Source organism: Anguilla rostrata, chromosome 1 (assembly GCF_018555375.3).
Source record: "Anguilla rostrata isolate EN2019 chromosome 1, ASM1855537v3, whole genome shotgun sequence".
In the NCBI taxonomy this organism is placed as follows: Eukaryota; Metazoa; Chordata; class Actinopteri; order Anguilliformes; family Anguillidae; genus Anguilla; species Anguilla rostrata.
Window position 1 is genome coordinate 49,083,619 of NC_057933.1, and position 13,260 is coordinate 49,096,878.

General features: G+C 45.1%; 2 protein-coding genes across 2 annotated transcripts in view; one reads left to right on the forward strand and one right to left on the reverse strand.

Moving 5' to 3' along the window:
• Positions 1–4,417, forward strand: part of stx17 (syntaxin 17) — a 28,588-nt gene extending 24,171 nt beyond the window's left edge. Inside the window, exon 8 of the mRNA XM_064339747.1 lies at positions 1,777–4,417. Coding sequence (XP_064195817.1) covers positions 1,777–2,028 — 252 coding nt within the window. The 3' untranslated portion in view covers positions 2,029–4,417. The remainder of the gene's footprint in view (positions 1–1,776) is intronic.
• A 1,456-nt stretch (positions 4,418–5,873) lies between these two features.
• Positions 5,874–13,260, reverse strand: part of erp44 (endoplasmic reticulum protein 44) — a 32,269-nt gene continuing 24,882 nt past the window's right edge. The window contains exons 10-12 of the mRNA XM_064339847.1: positions 13,112–13,253; positions 7,695–7,797; positions 5,874–6,784 (exon numbers count right to left, since the gene is read on the reverse strand). Coding sequence (XP_064195917.1) covers positions 6,677–6,784; positions 7,695–7,797; positions 13,112–13,253 — 353 coding nt within the window. The 3' untranslated portion in view covers positions 5,874–6,676. The remainder of the gene's footprint in view (positions 6,785–7,694; positions 7,798–13,111; positions 13,254–13,260) is intronic.

Below are 13,260 nucleotides of genomic sequence, written 5' to 3' on the forward strand. Positions count from 1 at the left end.
AGATTTACCGTCCTGTAGGTTGTCGCTCCAGCCCTAACACAGCACACCTCATTCAACAGCTAGCGATCTCGTAGAGCTGCTAATTAGTAGAATCGTGTGTGCTAAATTAAAATTGAAATGGAAAACCTACAGGATAGATAGATAGATCTCCAGGAACAGGGTAGGGAACCACTGAGGTATAGGGTTTGGCCGGTCCTTTGCCTGTGATAGGTGAATCTGTTTTCCATGCTCTGTGATTGGTTAAATTGGAAGCGCACAGAAAAACCAAACATTCAACCATCTGTTTGTTCTGCATATAAGGCAAGTGGGCTGTAAGTGAGCAGTTGCATATGTGTGTGTGGAGACATTTGACAAATTCCAGTGTCCTTATGGAAAGTCAGGCATGGACTCATCAACGTTGGATGCCACAAGCAGAAGGGAACGCATGTCCAATAAGTCTGATGGACACGGCTGGGCTGAGGTTGGACAGGCCGCGCTACGCCGACTCCAGGGCCAGCCTGCCCGCGCCGCGGCTCGCAGTGTTAGCGCGGTAGCCAAACCGCAGTCCCGTTTCACCCCGGCGCTGCTCGGCGCTTCAGTGGAACGGCCCCCCCCGCTCCACCGATCCCAATTTTTTGATGTGAAGACAATCAAAAATGCGGAAGGTCACGCTGCCTCAACGGAGGCTGCAATTAAAATGCCCCTGGGTGGGGTCGGAGAAGAAAGCGCCACCTCACTCTCTCCGCGGGAGGCCTGCGCTAATTAATTTGTCTGTAAACAGCAGCGGGGGGAAAGGGAGCCGGGGAGGGGGGGGGAGGAAGGGAGGGGGGGGGAGGGGGGAAGGAAAAAGAAAACACCGTCGGCTTCTGAAGATACCGGAGATCAGAGGAGTGTCAGAAGCCAGCGGCTTCTCAGAGCAGCGTTTGAAGAGCGGGGTATCTGCCATCTGACCAGGTGCAATTACAGTAGCGCTCGCCGAGCGCGGCCGCCCGCCATTTAAAGTTTGCCGCCGTCTTTAAATTCAATTTACTGCCTACTGTAAGCGGTTTTTTTATTTTTTTTAATTTTTTTAATTTTTAAAGGTATTAATTTCAAAGTTCAGCGTTAATCAGTTTGTGCCGGTTCTTGGGGGGGCTTTTTGTTAATTCTCCGGGAGCGTTCAGAGCAGTATCTTATTAATGTCCACCGATGCCCCCAAAAGAACACTCCTCCCTTTCACGGGGGATATCAATTAATTTGTGTCCAGGAAACAGGACATACACAGAAGTGCGGTTGCTTTGGGTTTTTAATTCCGCTGATTAAAATGCCCGGTCCCCTCACATGTGTTCTCATTGGTCGTGGGGAGTGGGGGGGAATGTGACTGATCATGAAAGAGGAGATATGGCAGATCATTCTTATCAGGGCCTGTTTTGCAATACGTCACAAGTCAAAAAGCCCACCTGGGCGTCATATGCCGGCTCTGGCCTTGCTCACAAAGGAAGCCGTTTAAAATCGAATGACAGTGACGGCTTTGGCTTGAAATTTGCGTGGCATGCTTGTGTCCTTTGGAAGAGTTGTGCATGCGTGTGCGTGTGGGCGTCTGTGTGCCTTAACGTGGAAAAACTTTTGATTCTGAACATTCTGAATGGACAAGGATGGATTTTTGCTGTGTTGTTGTGTGTTGTGAACTCTAATTATGTTTTTCGAACTCTTTTCCCCCTCCATCTCTTTCCCTCTCCATTTCCCTCCATTTTCCCCTTTTCAACTCCGGTCCTTCTTTCCACCTTCCTCCACACCCGCCCTGTCTCTCTCTCCCAGGCGGCTAAGTACAAGATGGCGGTGCTGCCGATGGCGGGGGCGGTGCTGGGCGGGGTGGTCGGCGGCCCCCTGGGCCTGCTGGCGGGGTTCAAGGTGGCTGGGGTGGTGGCGGCGGTCAGCGGGGGGCTGCTGGGCTACGTGGGGGGGAACGCCATCCAGAAGACTCGGCGGGCCAAAGTGGACCTGCAGCTCCAGCAGCTCTCCAGCAGTCAGCCTGAGCCCCCCCAACAGGGAGGAAGCAAGGAGGAGTGAGAGGGGGCGGGGCAGAGGAGAGAGGGTGGGGCAGAGGAGAGGGGGCGGGGCAGAGGGGAGGGGGAGGGGCAGAAGGGAGGGGTTGGGGCTCCAGACCTGGGTGGTGTAAGCATTCAAATTTAACTCTTTAGAATTCTGGTAAGGTTTGATAGCTGAGAATATTTCGGTGCAATCAGAATGGGCTGATGAGAACATATTGGTCAAAACATTAAAAATATTTAAAACATTGTAGGAAAAACATTTATCTTTAAGTAATCTGCAGGAATTGTACCAGTGTCCTGGGGAATGAGGGCACCCTCACTCTGCTTTTGTACTGAACCCCATTCCTCCTTCCACCCTGCCCCCGCCCCCATCATCGTTGGAAACCTCAAAGAGCAAGTCCAAGTTATCAGGCAACCTGAGGGATTTCGGAAAGGGTTCAGATTGCTAAAAGAGGATGCAGATCCCTCTTTCCTTGACTGTGTGTGATTTTAATAGACTCAAACCAGGTCGTCCACAATGCCTGGTGACCCCTAAGGTTAGGGTGAAGTAAATGGCACGGTTGCCAGGTGGGGCCTGGGCCCTGGTACCTCGCAACCTGCTGGATGAGCCCTGGATGAGCCCTCCTGTAGAGGATGAGGAGACTTTTTAAAGACTTGAAGTTGTGTGTGCAGCTCGACGGCTGTAGTTGCCGTGAGACGAAGATGAAAGCGTACAGTTTTAACAAAGATGAAGCAATATACACTACACTTATCAATGTGCATCTGATGTGGGAGAGTACCTTCAGAATGGGGGAAAGCCTGCAGGAGTTACAAGTGCACACTTTGCATTCTGTGAATCTGTGACTCAGAACTGGCTCTGAATGACAATCCTGTGACCTGACCCCCCCACCCCCCCCCCCCCCCAAATCAGCATTGGCTTCTATTTAGAAGCCATTGGCTTCAATTAGTGCCTTGGGTTCAATGACGAAATTAAGACAACAGTTTTCACTTGGACATGATGCTTAGTGAGTTCTTGGTAGAGCTGAGAAAAAACAGGATTCTACATTCCTGTGATCAAGTGTATCATGTGGGGAGGGGATATCACATATATCAAGGTGTTTTACATTTGTAGAGAATACCCTGAGTGCCCTTTAATTGATTGAAGACTGTGGGTATCTTTTACCGATCATTGGTCCGTTAGGCTTATCACCAATGCAGGACAGATGGATAGTGAACAGTGAACCCACTCAAGTCAAGGCACAGTGTTCCAACACTCAGTATTTCCCCCAACAACAAAAGACCCTCTCTTACACTCAATACACTCTTTGAGATCTGATAGCATGCAAACCAGTTGGCCGGTCTAGCTGGCTTTCTTTCCGCGTGAAGCTTTTTACCGAATCTCTTTCCTGTCTTAACTGTGTGTATTACCTGGTTGCGTAATGTATTGGAAGCAGAGCACAAATATTGGTTGGATACCTCTTGCAATTTCCTGCTTGCAGTTTACTCTGGAAATGACTTTGGAATAGGCATCATTTTAGCAGTGTAATTTATTGCTGTGGTACTCCTCTTTCTTTCTGAGACCTGAGTTCGGGGGGTGGCAATTAAAACGTCTGCAGAAGATGCTACATTTCTCAGAAGACAGAAGACACGACTGGTTCATTTCTGATGTAAATGGGTACAAAGACTGATATTTGCTTAGTTTACACACCCCTCTCCCTAGTGATTCAGAATTGTGCCAAAGTGTAGCTACTGAAGAAAAAGAAAATTAATTTCTTTAGCTCCATCCCAAAAATCTTGTAGCACTCCTCACCAAATTTTCTGTTTTACTTAGTTTTCCTTTGTACTTTACTATTTTGCAGCAAGTTTTTCCAATCTGGTGTTTTTATGTTCATTTGAAGCAACTTTCCTTGTGTGCTTGGTATTGCCTGTGTGTGGGTTTGAAGGTGGTTCAGTTGTGGGGTTGGACTGCTCCTTTTGATTGCTTAAACCCTTTCGTTTCTTGACCTTAGTTATCTTTAAATGAAGGAAAACCCACCAAAATGGTGTTCGTTTTAACGGTGAGGAAACATCAAGGGCTGTAGAAGTCTCATGATTTGCACTTAACAGTCCAGCCTGTGATGCAGGAAGCCATTGGAGTCTTCGGTCCACAGCATGTCAACATGACTCTGGAGCAGGACTCTATTGATGAGCAGAAGTGTACTTGATTGTTCCTATAGGGGCCACTGGAGAGCTGCGTTTCATATTTTACTCCTGGAAAACATGCTGTATTACAGTGATAATTCTGCTATTGAATGTGACTCCTTTAAACTGATCCAGGCTGCCCTCCTGTGAAAAAAAACTGAACCGTTCTGTGCTTTACAGCTTGTCGTTTTACCTTGATTTTAAAATGCCAAACAAAATAAAATAAGCTGCGGACTGTTACCAAAGTATATCTTTAGTATTTTTTTCGGTGCTGTTCTTTACTCTCTCTGTACCTAGATATTCAGGACATATTAAATACCTAGAAACTATTGGTAAATGCAAACAGTCCAAGTTGTCCTTAAAAGAAACACTGTTATAGACCTTTACAAGGTATCAGGATGGGTTTAAGGGTGAAGTAATATCCAAGGACTGTAAGTGGAAAAAGCTAAGACAAACTACCCTGGGGCAACATCAAGATTGTCCAGAGAACAGCGGTGCATGACAAATATGCTGTATTCATAGAGCACCCGAGCACTGATCTGGGATCAGTTTCACCCTCGCGCTCATAATGGGTAAGATTAGGACACGGGCAGGAGGACAGCAACCTCAGATCAGCCCAGATGCTCTCTGACTACGGGCCCGGGGTCTGACGCACAGAGGAGCCACGCTCTGTCACACAGCAGCCCTCGGGGGCAGGAGGGAGAGCGGGGGGGAGCGGCAGAAACGGCGCCGCCTCGCGCGGGCGGCGGCGATGACCGCGTCACTTCCACATGGCGCCTGCGTTGCGAGCGCAGCGCTGAGGCAGCGCGCGCTGGAAAGCCCCTGGCGGGTCAGTGCGCGCGCGGCTCACGCACAGCCACAGTTTCCATCTGGAAGATTTCAGAGCGACGGAAAGAATGGCCGGGGGCGGGGCGGGGCGGGCCGGGCCTCGCGACGCCGGGACCCGGCCTCTGAGGTCATCCGGTCCCCCCTTTTTTTCTTTCTTTGGCTGCCACCCCACGTGGGCGGAGTGTGACCTTTCTGGTGATGTCACGAGTCTTCTCCCAAAAAACCCCCAGCACGCAGACGTCTTCCGTGGGCGTGCAGGTTGAGGCAAGGATGGGCAAATGCCACCGGTTTTACATAAAAAACTAACAAGTCATGCCAGTTTTCACAGCCAGTACTTAATGCTCGATTGGCACTGACCTTATGGCACCCCAGAAGCCTCTCTCAAATAGACTCATTCAGGGAAAGTAATAACATGGTTAGCAATGAGCTAAGTTTACCTTTAAGTTTGATTAGCAATAAGGTTAGCAATGAGCTAAGTTTACCTTTAAGTTTGATTAGCAATAAGGTTAGCAATGAGCTAAGTTTACCTTTAAGTTTGATTAGCAATAAGGTTAGCAATGAGCTAAGTTTACCTTTAAGTTTGATTAGCAATAAGGTTAGCAATGAGCTAAGTTTATCTTTAAGTTTTCAGTTTTCTGCCATAAACTGCCAGTCTCAGCTTCTCAACTGTCCTGTTCTGTTATCCTTTCCTCCCCTTGCTGGGTGTGCACAATCCACTCATTCACCAGCTTTATTATAACAGCAGCATTTCCATCGCTATCAAATTCATTCTCACAAATAACCAAAGAAAATATCATACTGAAGTGCGACAGGGCAGCCATTTCCCCATCACCCTTTCAAATGAAAAAATACAAGAAAAGGACACATCACACAAGATCTTGTAAAATGTTTTAATTTACTTTTTCATTTTTTTCCTTCCTCTTTTTGAGATGACGATTCAAAAATGGACCCCTGCCCCTCACTCTTCCTCCCACCCCCCCCCTCCCCCCCACGTGGAATGAGCTGTAATGAGACACTATCATTACCTCTGGATATTTGGGAAGGAACTGTACATATGTATAAATACAGATTAAAAGTATGGGCACTCAAATCTGGAGAGTCGGACAATGAATGGTTTCGCTCCCTAACAGCGACTTTTGATGCGACACCAACAGATCCAGAACTGCGCTGAGCTTTAAATGCCAAGACCGTTTCGTTCAAGTGGGCTGACCCCATCTGCGGGCGTCTCCTTCTCTTGATCTTGAATTTTTTTTTTCTTAGAAAAAACTTGGTAGACAAAAAAAATGTGGAAAAACAAAAACTAACTCAGCATTTAATTTAGATTAGGATCACATAGAAACTGACCCACTCAGCACAAACATATTTACAAGCTCCAAAAATAAAAGTAAAAATGGTTTCTCTCCCCCCCTGCCCGCCCCCCAACCCCAATTCCTCACCCCATCCCTCCTCCCCAGAGAACCTGTTCTTGGCGGTTGTTTTTTTTTTTTCCTCCTTATTATCCAAAATAAAACTTGTACACGTCGAGATTTATGAAAATATAGGTTATTCCCCTTGTCGCTGTGAGGTCGGACCCCGCTCCCCCACTGTGGGACTGATGATGGTATTCTACTGTGCTGCTGTCCCATGTCTGTCCGTCCGTCCGTCTGTCTGTCTGTCGGTCGGTCCGTTTGGGTGTCGGGCTACAGCTCGTCGCGGTCCCTGCTGAGGATGGTGTAGCGGGTTTCACTGGGGGCCAGTTTCTGGAAGGAGCTCTCAGGGGGGTTGCTGGGACCCTCTTTGTTTTCCTCCTTTAAAATAAAGTGAATAAAGTGAATAAAGAAATGCATTTAATATGACTTGCCTTAAGTGAAGTGTGATAACATTGAGAAATCACTCAAGAATGTTAGAGTATTACTACGGGTAGGGGGTAACTTTAGATAAGGTCATTTCAGGGTAAGGTTAGTAATATCAATCCTGATTTTGATGTCTGAAAAATTGGGCAATAGTCACAACTGGTTGCTTGCTTCAAATTGGCTCTTCAAACCGAATGTTCAAAAATCTTTACATGATTTTTCTTACTTTGGTATTCCAGTGGTAGACTTAATGTGGAGATAAATCTGCCTGCTGTCTGTTGATGTTCTGAGAATTACTGCTCTGATGTACACAGTGCAATTCTTGTATTTACAAACTACATAAATTAATTCTTTCTTAGTGAGATGTTAGTCATAGTCTTGTATAAAATATGCTATAACTATGGGCATGCACTTTCTGCAGCCAGATTTTCTAAAGCCTGTAATTCACTTCTCCAGCAGCAAAGATACCAGACATGACTCATATTTGGAAAGTTATCACCCTCTTATGTAGGAACTGACAGTTGTGAAAATCTGTGCAAAATAAATATACTACAACAAATGGATACTGAAAAATGAGCTGGTTCACTGAAGGGCTGTCAGTCTAGTACAGCGCATTCAGTTAGCACTTGGCTGTGTCAGACCAAACCTACAGTGATTTGTCTCTTAATTGAAGTAATCCTTGTTTAATTACACACAATTATCTTGTAATGCACTGAACAAGAGTGGCTACATTTCACCTGAATCGGAGGCTACCAAGCCTAGCTATAATACAAAAAAGTGCAAAGACCCCACGATCAAGGTACAATCACAGCTGAAGACACAAAAAGCACTGTACGCTGTATGTTCCCCCCACAGGGGAGCTCACCTGGCCCGGGGTGCTGTCGGTGGGGTCTGGGCCGTGGTGGAACTCTCGATGCAGCTTCCCAGAGTGCAGGTCCAGAACAAACTGCCTCAGCTTTCCAGGAACCCTGCAGAGAGACACAGTGTCTGGGCCCATGTTTGCGTACATATGAAAACGCTCGTCTGTCACACACACACACACACACACACACACACATGAATCCCTATCAAAGATGTTACAGACATAAAGACAGTCCGGATCTGTTGACGACAACAGCTGCAGAAAAGGTCCTCAGGAGCGGCGGTAATTGCTTGCGTAGCGCAGATGAACACAGAGAGGACGCAATCAATTTAGACTTCACCATCACACCCCCCCCCCCCCCCCACCCTACCCTACCCCCTCTCCCCCATCATCAGGCTGTCAGCGGCTAGCACTCTCCCCGATCCATTTTATCTATCAACTGTCAGACACGCAGAGAGGAGGAGCCCAGGGGCCCCCCGGTGAGCAAGGCCTGTGAGGTGTCTGTCCAGATCCCCCCAACAGCAACCCCCCCACCCCCACCCCCAACCCCCACACCCCCTACCCATGGACACACGTTCATTCAATAACTTCTCAGCCCCAGGGCTCCCTGGGTAGTCCTGTCTGTCACAGGAGCAAAGGCCGCAGCAGCAAAGTAGGCCCCTCCAGGACCCCTCCTAACTTCCCGACCACCCCATGCGCGATTGTATCGGAGGCCTGTGAGGTACAAGCTATCTGTTAGGGAGAATGCTCACAGACATTTGCACTGGTGCCATGTCACCACCTGGACCGAGAGTACTGTGACATCACTGCTCTGAGATATAACCTCCACAGATGAGACCCCTGTCCAGACATTCATTCTTATCTTCACTCACTGCTATCACAAAACATGATCCCCAATCTACTTCTTTTCTAAAACATTGTGCAACTCTCAAAATGCCTGAACACGTACTAATTGTTGTCAATAATAGATTAAACTTATTTATACAACCACATAATTAACAAGTACAGAGGACATAACTTCACCAACACCAGTACAATACACCAAGGCTGGAGAAAAACACTGTTACTTCCATTCCTAGTGTCTCAGTGTGTAATATAGCCACAGTGCTAGAAATACCTGCGTCAATTTTATATTATAAAGTTTAAAAAGTGAGATTCTTGATTTGACAGATAAAGTGGGAGGGAGGAGTTTTTTTAAATAGTGAGATTGCCTTTTGCAAGTGAGACTGACCTTTGCAAAGAACGTGTTTGCCTTTTCCAGCTTCACAATTCCCACTGTTTTGATACAATTACCAAAATACAGCGCTCCTGCACTTCACCGCTCCCATTCTCCCACCACCCTCGCCTACCGCTAGCAATTCATCGTGTACAAGCGTCCTCCCATAGGAAAGCATGGCATTTCAAACCTGCTATTTCACCCCCTGCTGGCCGACATCCGCCAGCGCTCTGACCCGCTCAGATGAACACAACCGCATCATTTAAAACCTCATTATACCAGCAGCAGGGAAAAAAACAAATGGAGATTCCCAAATGGACACAGGCAAAAGTAATATATTGTTATTAAGAAAGTGTCTCCCAAAGCGTTCTGATTTGAAGAAAGCCTTGGCGTTTCTATAGTTCTCTACTGTTTGCCAAAGAAATGTTCTAGTTACCTAAAAGGTTTTAAAATAAAAGGATCCTAAACCTGGTAACTGGCTGGTGAACTGGAGAGAAGAGCTTTCAATCAAAGACTGCTCAGTCTACTGGTAAAGCCACATGTGTGTTTGTTGGTTGGTTAAAAAAAAAAAAAAGTTGCCCATTACGGTGTATTCACGAATGGTGAAGATACTGTAGAACCTCAGTGATATGTCAGCCAAACATGGTATGAACATGCAAGTAGTATATCCAAAGCCATTATAACTATTATACAATAAGTATCAGTCACTTTCCACTGATCAAAAAAAAGAAAATAAATGGTTTTCAGTGGCTGCAGGAACACTGTAACATTATCAAAGAAAAAAGTTCCAAAATAATGAAATAATTAATAATAAAATAACAACATCATGAGAAATAAATAATTCAGTAACTGAGAAATTTCAACCAAATGGCACATTTTAGGAATACACCAATAAATACAGATATTTCCTAATTTTCTGTAATATCCAAGGCATATGGCAGGGAGAAAATAGTTCTATTTTTATGTAAAGAATGTTTTTCTAGACCAACTGAATACACACATTAAAACTGAAATTATATATTTTTTAAAACCCAGAGTGAATTATCTCTCTAAGCACAAAGACTGTTCTGAGTAGTGCTACCTGAACAAATCAGACAAAGCCATGGTGAAAACCACTGGGTAAAAACTCATTTTCATTGGCAAGAACAGTGCCTTCCTGACACATAAGCCAGACAGCCTATATGCACCAGATTAACCTGGTATGGTTTGTTCTGGATTGACTGAATTGCATAAGTGTTTTATGGTTGCTTTTGCTATTGCATTTTACTGCACTGTATTTTGTGCTGTGTTATTGTTCATGCTGCTACCTCTTGGCCAAGACTCCCTGAAAATAGATCTATATCTCAGTGGGACTCACCTGTACGAATAAAATACAATTTCCTTTAAGGAGCTGGCTTTAACTCAGTTTAACTGACAAAGAATTCTGGGAATATCAAGGCCCAACTGCATTAAATACAACAGTTTATTGATGCATCTGGCTTGCATCAATCCAGGTCAGTATTTTTTGAATAGTTCACCGATTCTCAAATATCTACGAATAAAATGTACTAATCTTTTCCCAAACAGTAAATAATAATTCCAATAAATTTTCCAATTAATTTTCTAAGAAATTGAAAATGTTATTACTGAGGTAGCATGATTTGAATTGGCAGTAATTAGTTTTAGTATTTGCATTTGGAGCAGGTCCTGTGGAAAAACTGTTTTGCACCCCAAAGTAAACAGTGACAAAATACTGCATTGTTATTAAAAAATATTATACATTATTCACCAATTTTATTAGTATATATTACAATTATATTATACTCTCTCCATTTTTAGCATAAAATCCTGCACACTGCCTGGATTTTATTTTCTGCTCTTCCGCTTTTCCCCTCATCCTTAGCAAGTGTGCCAATACATTCGGAGGTGAACATACAGTGCATACACAAAGAGGCACTTATTTTAATTCATAGCTATTATTATCTTTAAATCCACCTCTAAACACAATGTTGTACTGAGAATATAAATACAATTAAAATTAATAATAAAATATACATAAGATTAAAACAATCCGGTTAAGAAGAGAGTCTTATCAGATTTGCTTGAGGGCAGAAAATCAGAAGCCTCTTTGCTTTCTAGGCAGAAACTGGAAATAGGCCCATATTTCGGGTCATATGACTAATATGCAAGCGCTTTGGAAAAGCTGGCAGGCAAGTCAGTTAAGAACTCAAGACAGCAGACGACAGGGCACTGCTTTAGCTTCAGATAGGAAATCTACAGTTAGGGTCCAATTTTAGCTGCGGGACAAACACCGGGTCACAAACTTTCCATGCATTAGGCATGGCTCCGAATATGACTGGCCAATTAGATAAGTACGTTTGCGAAGGAGAATGTGAGACAGACACATGAATCACATTTCAGAAATGTTATTACTCACTGTGATAAGAGCACAGGGCACAGAGACATAGCTGGGCATATAGAATTTATCAGCCTGAGCTTTAGATAATTCTCTTTAGATAATTATCTGACAAAATTAGGGAAATTGTAGGAGAGAGGGGGACAATTTTGGAGACAGACCCCAAGGCTACTCAAAAGTAATGTCCCCTGTGTAATCAAAGGCCCTGCTGTGGTGGTCAGATAGGATCTACATTAGATTACAACGCACGTGCCAAATTGGGGAAAATAGTAAAAAACTGTTATGCGTTCCTTCAAACTCGAACAACGTTGATGACCAAAAAAGCCAGTCAAGACCCTGTGAGTTGGGCTGCCTCGCTGCTTAGCCTGTCCAGCACTGTGCACGTGCTCGCTGCGAGCTGCGGCGTCAGTGGCTCAAATCCAGCCGTGCGACTTTTGTTGTCTCTCCCTCTTCTCGCTTCCCTTTCTTCCCCGTCTCTCTACACTGTCCTGTCAAATAAAAAGCTGAAAAAGCCCTAAAAAATATTAAAAGGCCCTGTGAAGCATAGCTTCTGCGCAGGTGGAACATCTATAAATCTCCATGCGTAATTTTATGTACTTGTTTCAAGTGCAGCTGCCAGGTGATTCGGGGGTTCCAGCCCCATGTTGCTGCAGCTGTAAGCGAGCCTGCTCAAGCAGGGGGGGCTCGAAGCGCCACAGACGCAAGAATGTAGGCTACGCTAGCCCGGTTAACTGTGTTTGCTGATATCGGTTGATTGGCTGGGGTGATAAATTTTGAGGAATCAATAAATTGGGACAAAATTATCAATAAATATCAATATTTTTATTATTATTTTAATTGAAAATGTATTCAACAGTTCAATATTCAGATACGTCTAGGTTCACATCCTATGGCGCCAGAGGCATTAGTCACCATGACTAAACACACAAAAGTAGAATAAATGTCCTTAAAACAATATTCTGTTCAGTTAAAGAATTATTAAATGTAAACAGTAAATGGCAAACAGTGCCACTTGAGGAAAAACCAAGTAGCTTAGTTTTTTCTGGAGAAGTTTCATGGCTATCACTGAAAGAAATGAAATTGCTAGGCATTAGCCACTACTAAACATGTAAAAAAATTTAAGAAATCTCCTTTAAATAACAATGTAATCTACGGTGACTGTCACAGAACCGCATTCTGCCATAAACTGAGGCTTAGTGTTTGGATATGTGACTGGCGTGCAGAAGGTTTATTGATGCACAAGAAAAAAAAACAATAAGTTATCTTGCTTATCGATTTCACGGCGTTACCGATAATTATCGATAAATTGATATTTATCCCAGCCCTCATATTGCCCGGCGGGTTCCACACGTTAACGACAAACAGCGCAGGAAGAGGTGTCATTTGCCAGGAACCAGTCCGTGATAAAGAAACGAGTCCGTCTCCCCTCACGCCGTTCAGCTCCTGTCTCCCCACCTGAAGACGAGTCCATCGTGCACACGTGGAATTAATTTAATTGAGTCCCTTGTTTCCGGGGGGAGTCCTGAGGTGCGCGGCCCGTTCGGGTGACGGGGCCCCGTTAGCGGCAGCTATGGTAATTGGGGTTTAATCACCAGGTGCTCGGAACAGGGAGATAACCCCCGGGGTTGCAGTTGTTAAGCCGCGATTAAAACCCCCGGTCCCTCCGGTCCCAGGAGAGACAGACGCCGCCACGCCGTCAGGCGACGGGGAAAAAAAACCGCACCTCGCAAATTTTAATTAAAGTTTACGAAGGGGGGAGAAAAAGATATCGAATAAAGAAGCGAAAGAGCAAAGGCCCGTGGAACTTACGCCAAGTCGCTGAACTCCGGGAAGACGTACATGTGGCGGAAACTGTCTATGGCGATGACGGGACAGTCGGCCGGGGTCTTCTGGATGTGCAGCAGGGGGTGGCGGAACTTGTCGCAGTCGGCGTGGAGGAAGTTAATGGATCCTGGAGG